Here is a 16,397-nt window from a genome sequence, read left to right as displayed (position 1 = left end):
CACCCTACCCCGCCAACACAGCACACAAGCGGAAACGACCCCAGCTGACAGGGACCCAGGGCCACGTCCTTGAACTCGGCCCCAGAAGTGCATGCGGCCCCCAGAGCTGGTCTCAGCGTCAGTGAGGGAGGACACAGCCCACGCCAGGGCCAGTTACCAGCGACAAATCGCCCTTTCCAAAACCGAGTCCCTTAACAGAGCCCATTGGTGGTGGATGTCAGGGTCTGGTTACAAACACCGCAGAGATTTCCCTGTGAGGGAAAGTGCTCCTTCCTGAAGCCATTTCCTCTACCAACTATGTTTTAATTGGGCAAATACATCCATTTCGCCGCAGTGACCGTGTCGGTGCTGACAGGTGAGGGGGCCGGAAGTGGAGGCCCAAGCACCTGCAAGGGAAGGAAACGGGTGGCCCAGGCTCACCGACAGGCACCCCGGCGTCTCCCTCCCGCTCCCCTGTGCTCTCTCACACACACGAACGCAGGCACACACGCGCACATGCACTCTGCAAGCCCTAATTCAGCAACTGTGGAATGTTACCAACTCAGTGATACCTAGGACAAGTTTGTAGGAAATACAACATTTGATTTATGTTTGCAAATGTGCGTTTTTCACTAATTAGAAGGTTTAGGGCAGAGCAGGGAAAAATATGTATTTCAGAGTCCCAGTTTGACTTGCCAGAAACCAGCCCGTTACTAACATTCTTATTTTCGACAAAATATAGCATTCTGATTACATACCATTTCGGTTCAACAGCTCCCCGCTCCCGGAAGTGGCCCAAGGCCATGGCAGAGACTGACTCGGGGGCCCTGGGGGGCTGACGCTGCCGGCCCATCCCAGCACAGGGGGAGGCAGGAGCTGCCACCCGGCTCCTGGAGGCCCCATGGAAACAGGCACCAGGTGGCCGCTCAGGTTCAGTTCCCACAGAAGGTGGGGCCACCCAGGAGAGCCCTCTGGCCTCAGTGTCCTTCCCCCCTTATAATGAAAGCTGCTTATTCAAATGCACTGGGGGCTCTCTGCAGCCTATTTCCTTTATAGATGAAAGAAAACACTTTTATAATTCAAATGGCAATTAAGGGGTAGGCAGGGGGGCCTCAGCCTGCCAATTTTAGTCCCTGTGTGACCTTAAGCAAGTTTTGCAGGCTCTCCTAACCTTAGTCTGCTCATCTGTACAACGGGCACCCAGTCCCCGGAGCAGCTGCAAGGATTACATGAGTCCACTGAACATCCCTGGGAACCTGCCTGATACGCTATAAATGGGCCGTGACTACCCGCTGTGTTTATTTATTAAGTCTAGACAGTTGTATCGTGGGTGTTCTAAGGCAGGATGCATTGACCAAAACGTAAAGAGTACATGAAATGCACCCCAACTAGAAACGCACACCCTGCACAAAACAGTCTTAATGGAGACCAGTATCAAAACCACCCTAGGTCAAGCTTCTGTGGGTCTCTTCACAGTCCTTGGAAATCAACCAAGAAGGTTCTAAGGGTACTGCACGTGGGTGCACGCACGTGTGTATCAGGTGTGAGCCTGGGCAGCTGCGGGGTCCACAGCTCCCAAGGAGCACACCTACCACCCATCTCGAGTGAAAAAGGGGGCAGGCCAACCAGCCGAGGAAGGCCTGAGGCCCTGCTGACTTGGGGGAGGCCCACCCGGTTCTCCCTGGCTTTCCAGCCAGCTCGGCACCTGCGCTGTGTCCTGGATACCTGCCCTTTGGCCAGGGACCAGTACTGGATGCAAGAAAGAAGGGGCCAGATCAGCTCCAGGGAGCAGAGACAGTCCCACACCCCGGGGCGCGCAAACGTGATGCACACATAAGAATTTAGTGCAAGGCCACACAGCAAACTCAGGATTCAGGAACAAAGGTGTAGACCGCCCGTGCGTCTAAGGCCCCACCCTGCAAGTTCCCACCACAGGCATGCGGGCTGCCAAACCCGCAACAGTCAGCGGGGCTCTCTCCCCGGCCTGGCACCGACTGGTCGTTTCCACTGAAGTGGGAGAAGGTGGGACCACTGCAGCCCTCCCTCCAGCCCCACTGGCGAGGAAGACTGCGTTTTCCCCCCCGTGTGGTCACAGAGATCTCATTGTTCTGCTCCGCAGAGAGGAAATGAGAACTGAGCTCAGAATGCATTTTAGAATTGGCAGAAAAGAACATCTGGGAAAGGAAACGCATTTCAGAAACAAACATACCTTTGTACCAGCTTTTATTTTCTTTAAGTGGTGCAAAAAAAATAATAATAAAGGCATGCCAAATTTACCATCACTCTACAAAATCTCCTTTTTATGGGGCAGAACTGGGAGGCTCTGCTTTCAAATGATCTACTGTTCCTGAAAAAAAGCAGCCCGCTGGGTGCCGAAGGCCTCGAGGCTGTGACCAGGAGCCACACAAAAGACCTCAGGCTCGCGACACCTCTGTTCCAGGCAGAGCAAAGCAGACAGACAGAAACTGTCCTCACCGCGGTCTGCTTCAACCTCTTGCCGCTCGGTCCCCACCGAGGCCTCTGCAAGAGCTGGATCTTCTTGGTCCTGAGTATCTTATGCGGGTCTGGGGCTGCCTGCAACGCTCAGCACTGAAGACCAGCTCTGATTACCCTGGGAACAAGCTAAGTGTTGGGTCTGGAGGGTCATGAGAATGTGGAGAAGCCCGAAATCAGGCATGAGGGAGCGGGGTAACCTGCCCAAAGTCGCCCTCCACTAATCAGCGACACGGGAGAGCAAAGAGTGCGGGCTCTTACCGAGGTACTTGAACTTCATTCATTCTGCCTAGTGGGGCACCTGAGTGACCCCAAGATCTCTCTGCAGATGGGTCAGACAAGGGAGCTGCATCCAGCCCCCAAGGCACTGCAGTGACCCTACCACACACCAAGGAGGAAGCACAGCCCCTCGGCCTCTGCCCCTAGGGACAGTGGCCTCCCACCACCTGACCACATATCCGGGTCCTGTGTTCCAGGACAACCCCTCCGTCCCCAGGGAGAAGAAACGGAACAGAGAGAGGTACCTACAGCCCGGGGCTCTGCACCGCTCCTTCTCAGGCAGAGAAAGCAGGTCCCAGAAGGGGACTGATGCTTTGGAGGGGGAGCCGGGTCAGGCGGGCGGGTCAGCAGCCTCTCCTGCTCATCTCTGCGGCTCCTACCCCAGGCGCCCCCCCATCATCCCAGCACCACCTTGTACAGGGTCCAGGTTGTCCTCAGAGTCAACATTCCCATCTGTAGGAAGGAGGCATGGACATGCCAAGCATTAGAAGCATACAGCACCCCAGGAGTGTGAATCCACACTCTATGAGGGCCCCCTCCCAGGGACCACTGGGCTCTAAGCGTGAAGCTCCACGTCTCCCTCGCGACAGGGCCTAACATTCCTATTGCACACTGAGCAGGGGAGAGGGGGGAGGGAGTACCTGTCCCCCACTGTCTCACTCTCCAAACCTAGGTCAACACTCTGAACCTCTCCGGTGACCATGGAGATGCGGCCAGCCACCCTGCCTCCAGGGCTGGTGTGAAGGTCGAAGCAGCGGAAGAATGGCCTGGCAGGCAGCAGAAGGAAAACACTGCAGGGAGAGAGGTCACCATGCTCTCGCGAGAGGGTGTGACCAATGCCAAGGAAGTCGGGGTCCAGATGGCACAGGGTGGAGGGGTGCCCGCCCCTCACAGCCTCACTTCCATACAGTCATCGTTGGCCAAGGGTCAGAGTGTTCTATTCCCGTCCCTGGCCTGGCCTGGGCTGGCCACAAGGACAGAACCACTGCCTGCCTGTGTTCATCCTGTTCCAGGGGCCTAGTCCCGGGCCAGGCACATAGGAGCACCTGCTAGAGGCTTAAATTACTCTTGGGCTACAGGCAACAGGAAGTCAGGAAAGCCAGCCTAGGCCGAGGAAGGGATGGGCAGGTCCCACCTGGGCTCGCGGCCAGAGGGCAGGTGCAGAGGGCAGGCCAGGAGTTCAAGGCTGCGGGGTCTGCGCCCCTCCTGCAGGCTGTGGAAGACGCAGAGGTGGCAGTGGGAGCCCAGTGTGGCACATGGGCTGGAAAGCAGCGTCTCTCACTAATTACGGAGTGCCTACTGGGCACAGGGCCCCGTCAGCCACCCGGGGCAAAGGCACTGACCATCCCCATCCCAGGGCGGGGAAGCCGGATGGAGCAGGGACTTCCTCGCCTGAGGGTGAAGTCTTGGTGCCCAGGCTCCCTCCTCTGCCTTCAGCAGGAAACTGATGGGGCGGGAAGGCCGACAGATACAAGAGGACAAGAGACAACTGCTGGCCATCCAGGCGGCCGATCCACTGGAGAGGACGCCCTGCCCCAGCCCGGGAGGCTGTCAGAAGACAGGCAACAGGGAGAGAAGGAAGCGGGGTCCCTAACAACTTTCCCTGAGGAGGGAGAGCCAGGGGGTATGTGGGCAATACCCTACAAATTGATGGGGGAGGGGGTCTCCAGAAGAAGGAACGAAGCCCAAAGCACCCCCTGGCCACACCTCTAACAGAGCCAAGGCCCAGGAAGCATCCCCGCCCCCCCCCCGACACGTGCACCTGCTCTCCCAGGCCCAGGCCTTCCAGAGCCCACCCCTGCCAGGCTTCACCTAGGCACAGCAGCAAATTCAGTGCAGGGCGATCAGACTCAATACGGCCATTAGCGCGACCCTGCACTCCACCCTCTAACGAGTCCGAGCTAAGACGGTTTCAGCCAAGCCACCACTTAGCTGGAGTTGAACCTGACTCCAGAATCCCCTGAGGGCCCTCTCCCTGGAGAATAACAATTATGATTGTAATAATAACCCTAATAGCTAATAATTATTGAGTACTCACAGGGAGCCAGCCCCGTGCTAAGCACTTTGTAGCCTCGCTGCGTCCTCGGGCAACGATTACCACCCCCCCCACACATGTGAGGAAACTGAGGCCCAGAGGAGTTAACTCACTTGCCCAAGGCCGCAGAGCTGACAGCGGAGCCAGGAACGTGGGCCGGGCCAGAACAGGTGGAGGAGGCCTGCGCCGCCCGGGGCTCCAGCCTCCCCGGGGCCCTCCGGCAGCCCCCTCAGCTGTTCACAGTGAACCTGGGGGAGTCGGCAGGGAAGGAGGCTGGGGTGCAGCAAGTCCTCGGTCCGGGGATACCCAAGACAGTGACTCTGCGGGGGGCTAGCACCGGAGCGGGGGGCAGCTGCTGGATGCGAACATGCACCACGCCTCCCGGGCTACAGTGGGGCGACCTTCCCGAGTAGGTGACCCAGCTGGCCTTTGGTACTACAGGCAGGCAAGAAGAAACAAGGCCCACCTGCTTTCTTCACACCAACAAAGAGCGGAAGGGGGACACTTTAACCAATGTGTCTCCTGTCACTTTTGACAGTGAGGACCTCACTGACGCAACCGTGGACGGGAGCACGTCCCTAACTCTGCATTCCCACCAGCTTCTGGGTCCATGCTCTGCTGACACAACCTAGCGAAACTCAAGAAAACCCTGAACCTCTCCAGTGCCCAGATCCCAGCCAGCCAGGAGAGCCCTTACACCCTTACCGTGGTAAGACACAGTGATGACACGCCAGGAGACCTTGGGAACTCCGTCTCGCAGGCCCACGGTCAGGCAGTACCCAATAGGATCCCTGGGCCTGCGTGATGGAGTCCCACCTCCGGGGCCCCAGGAAGGCCTTGCTCCGTGGAGAGGTCCCAAGAACTGGGCCACACAGGGATGCAGGAGCCCGGCTGGAGGAACACTTTGGGGTGGTGGGGAAGGGGGGGTTCTGAGCAGAGCTTTCTGGATCCCTGCAGAGGGAGCTGAGCAAGGGGCTGCTGAGGCCCAGCGCCCACCTGGTGGCCAGACCTGCCTGGATTCTGGAATGATTCCACCTCACCACTCTCCATATCAGTTACTCCCAGCCCAGGTCCACAGCCCAAGGGGCCACAGAGGTGTCCTGGCTCTGAGAGGTGCTTTTGGTGCAGAAAAGCCGAATGAAGACACCCCCATGGGGGCAAAGGGAACCCGAGCCTGTTTCCAGCATCTCTGCATCTGGTGGGCCTGACAGAGCTCTGGCCAGCCACACCGGGCCACCTGCAGGCCGAACCACAAGCAGAAAAGGTGAATGCTTAACGAAGGCCCTCTCCTTGAAGGGATACAATCTTTCCAAACACAGGGAACATGTTTTCGAGACTAGAAATGGTAGCCCAATGGACAAAAACCGCTGTTAGTTCTGCTCTTTGGTTTCGAGCGATTCCCCGCACGCTCCACCGCCCACAGTGCGAGCCTCTCTGGGGAGGAGGTGGGGATGCCACGAAAACGAGCAGAGCCTCAGCGGGCCAGTCCACTCCCTGTGCTGTGGTCACCTGGGGGCAAGATGGGCAGAGACCTCCCCGGGGCCGCAGACGGCCCACACCACGTCCTCCCCAGGGATGCGGCACTCTATACCCAGCCCAGCAGGTCGGGGGCCCCAGCGAAGGGTTACTTGCTTCGGGGCTGTTCTGCCCAACAGACGCAAGGCCAGGTGGTCACCTGCTCTGTGGGGAGTGGCAAAGCTGGGCCCACACTCCTCTCAGGCAGGCGGCACCCACACAAGCCCCCTGTGCTGGGGCCGCTCCCTGGCAGGGCTGGGGATCCAGCCTCGGGGCCCTCGTGAGCTGATACTGCGTTGGCCCGTGGGAAAGGAGAACTCTGTGCAAACATAGGTGACACGGTGACAGCCGGCATGCACCACCCCCCACGGTGGGTAGGTATTTCATGGACAAGGACTCCATGGTGAAGAGCGTCCAGGATGCACTGGGTTCTTGAAGTCAAACAGCTCTATTTGTAGCGGGCCCTCTCAGCGTCCACACCTCAGGAATACGGGTCTCTATTGGCGGAGTGCGTCCCACACTTGGCCCCACAAGCCTTCTGCTATGTAGGACAGGTGTTCTATAATCCAGGGAACACAGCAGCGCTGGATACCAGGATGGGGGTGGGAGCTTACCACACTATAGATCTGGGGGCCAGAGCGGGTAAGGATGGATAAGATGTGCTCCCTGGACAGATGAGGCCTTGGGAATCCTCGAGACAGCTACTGAGCAACTACTGCATGCCAGACAGCAGGTGGAAACACAAGCATGAAGGCGGCCTCTGACCCCAAGGCCCTCTCAGGCTGGGTGGGCCATGGAAGGTTCTAGACTCCAAGGAGACAGATCTGTCTGGAGAGGCACTCAACCCAGGGAGCAAAGAAGAGGGCTAAAGCCAGCCCGGGGGCCGCACGGAATACCAGGCCAAAAAGCTCCAACTTCAGATGTTGGGAAACTGGTGTCATTTTCTGAGAAGGGGAAGGACATGATGAAACTAGTTTTGGAAAAACGTATTCTGGCCAGAGTGAGAGGTAAACGGGCAGGACGAGGTTCTAGGAGACCTGCTGGTGTAGTCTACCACTCCAGGCATGAGTGCTGTGGGGGCTGACAGGTGAGGCCTCGGAGCCAGACAAGTGGGGGGGGGAGGGGGTGGAAAGGAAAGGAGCACCCGAGCTTTCCAACGTGCAGGAGGGAATGGAGACCAGGCCGCATCGCAGAGCAGAGGAAGAACTGGTGTCAGAGGAAGAACGGGCGTCCGGGTCGGCCCCACGCTCCAGCCTCAATAAGGAGGAATCCCGGGGGGGTCGAGCCCGTGCATGCTCCCATCAGGCTCTTTTTGGAAACGAGCCTGTTCTGGAGAAAGTTCAGAGAAATGGCCTTCCCCCAAAAAAGCAACTCGAGAACACACCTTGCTCTGAACCCATCTTGCAGTGAGGACACCACTTCGGCTCCCACAGCGGAGAAGGCGGGCTGCTCCTCCCAGGGCGGACTCCAGGGTGGCAGCTGCTGCGAGTGGACAGCCTGGAAGGCACCCAGGCACCCGGCTGACATGTTCTGGCCAGGGCCACGCGCTCGGGCAGCTTTCAATGCCCGATTGAGCAATTCCCTAAGACTTCTGCTAGGCAGGTACCGCCTCCCCATTGGGCTAATAAAGGGGTGCAAGCCAGGTAAGAAATTAAAGTTACTTACATTTTGTTCTGGAATGAACTAGGGGAGGGGAGCAGTAATTTACGCGGTAATTATATTTGCTCCAGGCTAACACTGGAATTAGTTGCATTAGAGCTCGTCTCCTGAGCAGACGCTGGTGTGAGCCCAGGAGCAGGAGCGCGGCAGGCAATACAGCACAAATGTCACCTCAGAAGCACTCCACGTGCAGGAGGAAGCAAAAATAGGAAGGCCAGCTCCTTCGCCGCGGAAGATGAATTGACTTCCACAGCCAGAGGCCAGCTTGCTTGTCAGAGACCACTTCGAAAGTCCAGCCCTCTGACACCTGTTGAATGTGGCCATTTACTGTCTCCGGATCAAGAGATCAAAGGATGGAACCTGATAGGCTGACTCCGAAGTCTGTCACAAAAGAATAAATGTACAAGAACAGTCGACACAACTTTTTGAAGATGACAATGAAGGGGGAGTGGCACAGTCAGTCTCTAAATACACTGATGCTACAGGGGTGCAGCTTACTGGTACAGAAAGACACCCAGGGGTCCGCGGAGAGAACGGAAGGTGCCAGGACACGGAGCCACGCCATCTGTGAACACTGCACACGAAACAGTGAGTGGTATTTTAAATGAATGAGGATAGGATGGGCCATTCCAACAAGGTGTTGGGACAATTCCCTATCCACCCATGGTGGGGGGGGGGCACATCAGGGACAGTTCAGATCCCTACCTCATACCATAGACCTCCCCAAAATCAGATAAAATAACGTCTGAATATAGAACACAAAACAACAGCAGCTCCGGAAGAAAATAAAGGAAGAGGTGTGTATAATGTGGAGGGAGAGAAATAAAGCACAACACCCAGAAACCGTAAGGGAATAGACATAGCTTGTTTACATGAAACTTTTTAATGCCTGTATGATAATAAACCACCAGAAATAAGGGTGAAAAACTAAGTATAGATCAGAAGAAAAAATTGGAACAAATTTCACAAAGAGTCCACGCCAAATAAACAGCTCCTACACATCAGTGAGAAAGATAAACGACTCGACAGAAGAATGGACTCAGAATAAGAGCAGGCAATTTTCAGAAAAAATACATACAAAAAACAAACCGATTTCAGAAAAATGGAATCTGGTCATTGCCAGCACCAACGAGGGCATGGGAAAACACATACGTTCACAGACTCTTTGGAGGAATCTGTTAGTATCTTTACAAACTTACATGTGGATATACTCTTGGACGAGGAACATATCCCACAGAAATGCCTGTGCGCAAACGCACGGAATCGCGTGAATGAGGGGTCACCGCGGCAAGCCTTACAGTAACAAGAAAGTCTGGAAAGACATACACGCTCCTACAAGGGATACGAGCTATGAAGGATGGTAGATCCATACTATGAAATACTGCTTGGCTTTTAAAAAGAATAAAGATCTGAAAGTCCAGATGCAGAAAATGTTTAAGGTAGCAAGTAAAAAAGGCTACAGAATCAGGGGTAGAGAGTGATGAGGTTTATGTAAAAAATATATGAGCACCGTGTTCAAAACACTGTCCTACATTTGTTACAATATGCGTTAGAGGTCTCGTCATCTGTGAGGAGAGAGAGAAAACAGGCAATAAACAAAGATATTCAGCCTCCTGGAAACAAGAACCATGGCAAATATTTAAGCAGTGTGTACGCACCCACGTACGTCCTGCATTTAAATATTTATACATATTTATGAAAGAAAACGGCCAACAACGCGAAGGTGCTCGATGTCCTCGGCCACCAGGAAAACGAGATCAAAACCACAGTGCAGTACCGGCCCGTACCTACTAGGATGGCTAGAACCATCCAGCGCCAAAGAAAAAAAAGCAAAGCAAGCAAGTGTCGAGCAGGTTGTGGAGAAACTGGAACTCCTGGGCTGCTGCCGGCCACGTCAACAGGGCAGACGCTGAACAGCGCAGTTCGATGGATCCTCAAAAAAAAAAATCAAAGACAGACTTACCCTATGGTCCAGCAGTTCTACGTCCAGGCACATGCCCCAACGTGAAAGCAGGGACTCAGAGAGATGCTCGCACACCCGTGTTCTCAGCAGCAGCGTTCACAACAGCCAGAGGGGTAAAGGGCCCCGGGCTCCATCGACAGGCGCGTGAACAAACAAAACATGTGCGATCCACATGTGAGATCGATTCAGCCATAAGAGGGGTCGGAGTTCTGTCCCTCACTACAGCTCGGATCAACCCGAAAACATTACGCTACATGCAGTAAGCCAGGCACCAAAGGACAAACGCGGTACGATTCCGCCAGGAGGAGGCAGGTAGAACAGGCAGATGTGCAGCCACGGGACAGTGGAGAGAGGTTAGCAGGCGCGGCGGAGAGCGGCGAACACGGTCTCACCAATCCACAGACACAGCTTCTGTTTCAGGCAATAAAAAAATTGTGGAACTAAGGGACGTCTGGGTGGCTCAGTCGGTTAAGTGTCTGCCTTCGGCTCAGGTCATGATCCTGGGGTCCTGGGATCTGCTCAGCGGGGAACCTGCTTCTCCCTCTCCCTCTGCCCCTCCCCTCTGCCTGCCACTCCCCCTGCTTGTGCTGTCTCTCTTGTTCTGTCAAATAAATTAATTAAATCTTAAAAAAAAAACCAAAGAAGCAAACAGGTTCATGGAAGGGAAGTGCACCCCGGACACCACAGGGAGGCAGTCAGGGGCCCAGTGTGTGCACCACTCTGGCTGGCTCCTTCCAGCAAGAGGAGCCTTGGCATATTCTGAAAGGGGCACCCGAGACCCCAAAAAGGCTAAAAACTACTCTCCTCCCTGAGCGAATCTTTGCTTCCCTTTAAGCACTAGAAAATTGCAACAAGGCAAACTGAAAGCACTGAATTAAATACCAACCAGGGGCGCCTGGGTGGCACAGCGGTTAAGCGTCTGCCTTCGGCTCAGGACGTGATCCTGGCGTTATGGGATTGAGCCCCACATCAGGCTCCTCTGCTATGAGCCTGCTTCTTCCTCTCCCACTCCCCCTGCTTGTGTTCCCTCTCTCGCTGGCTGTCTCTATCTCTGTCGAATAAATAAATAAAATCTTTTTAAAAAATAAATAAATAAATACCAACCAATAAAGCAAGTAAGAAAATACCCAGAAAGTACAGTATACCCCACCCCTGCTCAGACGTGACATCACCCCGGGAGGGGTCCATGGCAAGAGGGAGCTCAAGCAAGAAGGACACAGTGGACATGTGACTCTGGGCATGGACTCCATCTGGACCTGACGTTCCAGCGCCACGCAGCCACTCTGAGGGGAGCACTCCCCTGGCCGGTGAGCTGAGGGTGGAGAGTTAACTGCTCCCGGCCAGGTGGGCAAAGGCCGGCCTGGGAGACGCACAGGGCACAGGGCTGCTCAGGGCTCGGGGGGGGGGGGGGCAGAACGGACGTGCACAAGGGCCCCGAGCAGCTTCGGGGAGCGGGACAGCCTTCCTTACCAGGGAAGGGTCAGCAGCCAGGTCCACTCCTGGTTGGGGCTCTAGTCAGGTTCAGGGCTACCAGGCATCCGTCGGGGACAAGCCAGCACCAAACGCAGACTCCCAACAGGTCTCAGCACTCCCGACCCCCCACTGGGGAAGGTGTTCTCCACCTTGACTCGAACCGTGCCCTCCGGCACTTTGAAAAGGCCACCTGGACACCTGGGGCAGGACCTCTTGGTGTCCTTCCCACTGAGGCCTGTCTTGAGGGACGAGCCTCCTGGTTCCTCCTCACGGACCCCCGAACCCCACAAGCCAGACGCCACAGCCCACTTTTGCGGAGGAGGGACCTGAGGCCACGAGCCAGCGAACCATTCCCCAGAGCCCGGCCTGGAGCAGCAGGCAGGACCCGGGGGCCCGGCTCTTGGCCAGACCTGCAGCTGCTTCAGCAGGTCAGCCCTGGGACCCACACTGTCCCCAGGACAGCCCCAGGGGGCTGCTTCGCAGCAGACATACACCACTTCCCGAGCAAGCGTGTCAGCGAGCCCCGGACACAGCCCCTCGCTCCATCAGAGCCTCCCTGTGCTGACGGCGTGTGAAGCGACTGCCCAAGCCACAAACGTCCGGTGTCCCTCGGCTTTGGCAATACTGAACACGGCCCCAAGCCCACCTCCCAGCAGCCCTCCTCCCGGAGGCCAGCACCGGCCCTCGGCTTGTCCCCAGCCTCGGCCGCCTGCTCTCACGTCTCTGAGCCGAGATGCAGATCTGAGGACAAATCTGTTCGTTCCGGGCCCAGCTTAAAACAACTTCCGCTGTTCCAAAACCATTCGGACAGCACGGCCCGCCGAGAGGGCCCCAACCCAGGTCGGTCCATCGATGGGTGACTGGATAAGCAAAATGACCATACGATGAATACTGCTCAGCATCAAAAAGGAATGGAGCAGGGACACATGCTACGGCGTAGATGAACCTAGAAAACACTGCGGCTCAGTGACAGAAGCCGCCAGACACAAATGGCCCTCGTATCATATGACTCCGCGTATAGAAATGTCCAGAACAGGCAACTCTATTGAGAGAGAAAGCGGGCTGGTGGCAGGGGAATGGGAAGCTCTTGCTAAATGGGTGTGGGGTTTTATTTGGGGGAGACAGAAATGTCTGTAACTAGACTGAGGTGGTGGTGGCAGAGCTCAGTGAACATACTAAATACCAAGGAATTGTATCCTTTCAAAAGGTTCATTTTATATTATGTGATTTTCACCTCAATTTAAGAAAAAAATCAATTCAACACCCTTCACCTAGGACAGACGTGACAACACCGGCCTGCATTTCCTATCCTATTTCCTATCCCTGACTAAATTCTTCCAGAAGCTTCCATCGCCTTCTGGAGCACATCTAGACTCTGCACTGTGATCTGGCCTCTTTCAGTGGAGGAGACCACCTGGTCGTTGAGGACAGGACTCTGGGACTGCAAGGCAAAGACCCCCTCCACCCCCGCCGGGCCCACCTCTCCCACAGCAGCACAAACGGCTTCTGTCTGCCTGTCTTCCCGCCGACACAGAACGCCCTGACAGCAAAGGCCCAGCCTAATCTGCCATTCTGTCCCCGCACTTCACGTGGCTCCGGGGGCCAGATACTAACAGCAGCAACAATAAGATCTGACGGAGTGCCAGGCAGGCGTTAACTCACTGAGTGAGTGAGAAGAAGTATTATTATCCCGTTTTACAGAAGAGAAAACTGAGGCACACAAGGTGGGTTTGACCACTGCAGCTCCCCCACACAAGCACCAAGGCTGACGTCGGCCCCTGGCACTCGGGCTCTGTCCCCACTGGGAATCACCTCACGAGCCCCCACCAGTACTGCGGCAATAAATGAGTCAGGACCGTGGACTAGATCTCCAAGGTCGCACGCGGAAGAAACATCCAGATTGTGTAAAGAGAGCTTTTGGACCTCTAGGCCAGAAAGATCAAGGACTCCACTACACGACAGGCACTGCGTTTCAGCCACCCCTGGTCCCACACCCGGGCCGGCGAGGGTACAAAGGGTTTCACACACATTTCATGCTCCTGAACTGCCCAGGGTGGGGGTGGGGGGGGGTCTAGGGGAAGACACTGGGCGCAGAAAAGCTAAGTCAGTCATCCACAATCAAACAGCTCCTGAGCATGGAAACCCAGGCTGGTCTGACCCCAGAGCCCCCATTCTCAGCCCAAGCTGCAGGGCAGGCAGCCATGCTGAGTCCCCCTCACCTGACTGCACCCCACCCCCAGCAGTGTGCAAATTCTGCTAAATGCCTGAGCGGTGATACAGTGCAGATGAGATTAAATGGTTCCAAATGCGACAGGATCTCCACAGCAAATGTGGGATCATACAGGTTGACGGGGTAAATTCTTGGATTTGAACGGGGAGGGTTAAAAGCACATGGGCCCTGCTTTGAAAACCGGGGGTGGGGAGGGTGGGGGGGGCCTCCCTCAGTGGACTCCACACAGCATTTAGTTATTAACTCAGCACCCACCTGCTGGAAGGGCCAGGCAATAGGCATCTGCAGGAACCACCCTCGGGGGAGAAGGGGGGGTCCTGGACAGGTGGTCCCGTAGCAAGTGCTGTGGGGCCGGCGGGGAGAGGCCTGGGCCTGCGGAGCCGGGGAAGGCCATTCCCAGCACCGGGACCACTAAAACAAAGGCATTTCCGTGGGCTCACAGTTTCAAATTGCAACAGGAAGCAATCAGGAAAAATAATTAGCTACCAACTTACGGGCTCCACTCTGGACCAACACAGAACTCTAACACAGAAATCAGGGGCATAACATGCCAAGAACAGCCAAGCAGTTGTGCAGAAGGAGTCCTCCTTCTCCTTCCATTTTAGGACTGCGTGGCCACATTAGCCGGTGCTGTTGACATGCTTCCTAATGTTAAAATAATCAACTCTATTTTTGCCTCCTACACGAAGGAGCTCCACAGATGTGATTCCTTCTCCTTAGGGGCTCGAACCACAAAACGACAGGCATTCGACTCCAGCAACGTCACCCCGAAAGGTACAGGAAATCCAAAACAGCAACGAAGTGAAAAGCAACATAGCCCGCTGAGAAACCCCACCTTTAAAACAAACATCTTCCAAAAAAAAAAAAAAAAAAAAAACCTTTTGCCTCCGTGATCCAGGCATTTCCGGAAAGAAAAGCAGCAGCGTTGGCCTGAACTACCCAGATACTGTCATTGTTTTGTCGTCACCTTGTTTTGCTAGTATCAGACATGGCCGAGAAATGTAAACACGCTCCTGAGGGAGATAAATTTGGGGTGAACCCACCAACATTCTCGAGGCTTGGGCTGGGAGGCAAAGGGACTTGAGGAAACTATCCCCTCTACGCCCCCCAAACCTCAATGAAGGGGCCGCAGCACTGGGAATGTGACCACAGCGCCTGGCCAGGACACCTCCCTGCAGTGTCCCACACTGGAAATATTCAGGGAGACAGCTGTTTGCCTTAAAGAGGCCCAGACAAAGGGACCTGAGCTACCCACCGCCACCACTACCACCACCACCCAAAAAATCTGCTACCAACAGCAGAACAGCAGCCCCGGGAACCCAGGGCTCTGTGGCCCTGTCCAGTTTGGCCAGCCACACTCCAGAAAAACAAAACACTCACGTCCGAAGAGAATGATTTAGGTAGCAAGAGATTTGCTTCAAAACCACATGGCAATCTCCAAATTAAAAGAACATGTGTAGCGTTTCACAACGCGCTTAGGTTTCCTGAGTCCTCCTGACCTCAACTCCACCCCCTGGGACACACCAAAAGTTGGAGAGAAAGGTCCCCAGCCCTCGATCTCCCAAAGGGTGTGCACAAGTGAGGGCACCGGCGCGCCTCCCGACCACGCCGTGCTCTGCCACCACGTCACCCCGCGCGGCGGCCCCCCGAGGCCACCCCTGCCGTGAACACCGGCCCGGTGCCACCGCGGGGGCCCCGGCGGCCAGACGAGTCCTCCGGGCACCTGGCAGGTGTCCGTCCGCTTGGAAACCGACAGCCTCGCAGATGAAAGGGGGCAGCGCAACAGGCCAGGCCGCCCGGCGCCCGATCTTAGAACTTTCTTTGCAACTTAAATCAGTTCTCGGGGCTGGCAGGCCAGCCGCGCGGCCATCGGAAACCGGCTCGCCGAGGAGTCCCCGACGCAGGGCGGCGAGGCCTGTCTCTGGGCCGAAAGTCCCCGCTCTGCGCCGGCCCGCGGCCCGGGGTCCACACGGTCCCGGCGCGGCCTCGCCCGGCCGGCTACACGCGGCCGCACTTCGGAGCGCGCCCCGGGCCGCGGACAGGTGAGGACCCGCCCGCGCCGCACCTGGCGGGGTCGGCGCCGCCCGCGCGCCCTCCTTGCCGACCCGGGACACGGGACGCGGCCCGGCCTTCCCGGGAGGGGCCCGAGCGGGCGAGACAAAGGGCCCGCGCGCGGCCCCCGGGCGGCGGGGGGCGGCGGGCACCCGCGGCGCGCGCCCCAACTCGCCCCCAACTTGCAAAGTCGCTTCCGCGCGCCGCGCACTTGGCCGCCGGGCCATTGTCCCCGCGGCCCGCGCCCACCTACCCGCGGCGGGGGCCAGGCTGCAGCAGAGCGCGAGCAGCAGCAGCCGCGGCGGCGCCGCCTCCATGTTGTCCGGGGCCGGGCGGGCCCGCGCGCGCTCACTCGGGCTCCATGGCGCGGCGGCGGCGGCGGCGGCTCCTCGCGCGGCTCCCGGCGCCTGCCGCCTCCCCCCTCGGGCGCCGCGGACCAGGACGGCGGGGGAGGAGGGAGGAGGCGCGGGAGCGGAAGCCGCGCCGCGTCTCCGCCCCCCGCGCCGCCGCGCCCTCCCGCGGGCGCCCCCCGGAGCCGGCCCGCGGCCCTCCCCGCTCCCCCGCCCCGCCGGGGGCTCCGCGGGGGGCGAGGGGTCGGCGCTGGCTTCACAGCCCGCGAAGGGGGGGGGGGTGCTCCGGGGCCGATCGAGTCCCGGAAGCAGGTGTGTCACCTGTAGAGCCCGCAAGGACCCGGCCTTTACCGACGGGGAAACTGAGGC

The 16,397-nt window shown here is 57.2% G+C and overlaps 1 protein-coding gene across 2 annotated transcripts in view; it reads right to left on the bottom strand.

Moving 5' to 3' along the window:
• The window catches only part of LRP5 (LDL receptor related protein 5), a 99,174-nt gene extending 83,054 nt beyond the window's left edge, over nt 1–16,120 (bottom strand). The window contains exon 1 of one of the 2 annotated variants that reach the window (XM_087855088.1): nt 15,932–16,120. In XM_087855088.1, the coding sequence (XP_087711214.1) occupies nt 15,932–15,995 (64 nt within the window). In that variant the 5' untranslated portion in view covers nt 15,996–16,120. The remainder of the gene's footprint in view (nt 1–15,931) is intronic. The other variant, XM_045775615.2, reaches the window with a different exon arrangement.
• Between the last annotated feature and the right edge of the window lie 277 nt (nt 16,121–16,397).

This window comes from Ursus americanus, chromosome 24 (genome assembly GCF_024610735.1).
Source record: "Ursus americanus isolate L20-20 chromosome 24, mUrsAme1.1.p, whole genome shotgun sequence".
NCBI classification, from domain to species: domain Eukaryota; kingdom Metazoa; phylum Chordata; class Mammalia; order Carnivora; family Ursidae; genus Ursus; species Ursus americanus.
The sequence above is the reverse complement of the archived record's forward strand: the minus strand, read 5'-3'. Positions and strand labels throughout refer to the sequence as shown.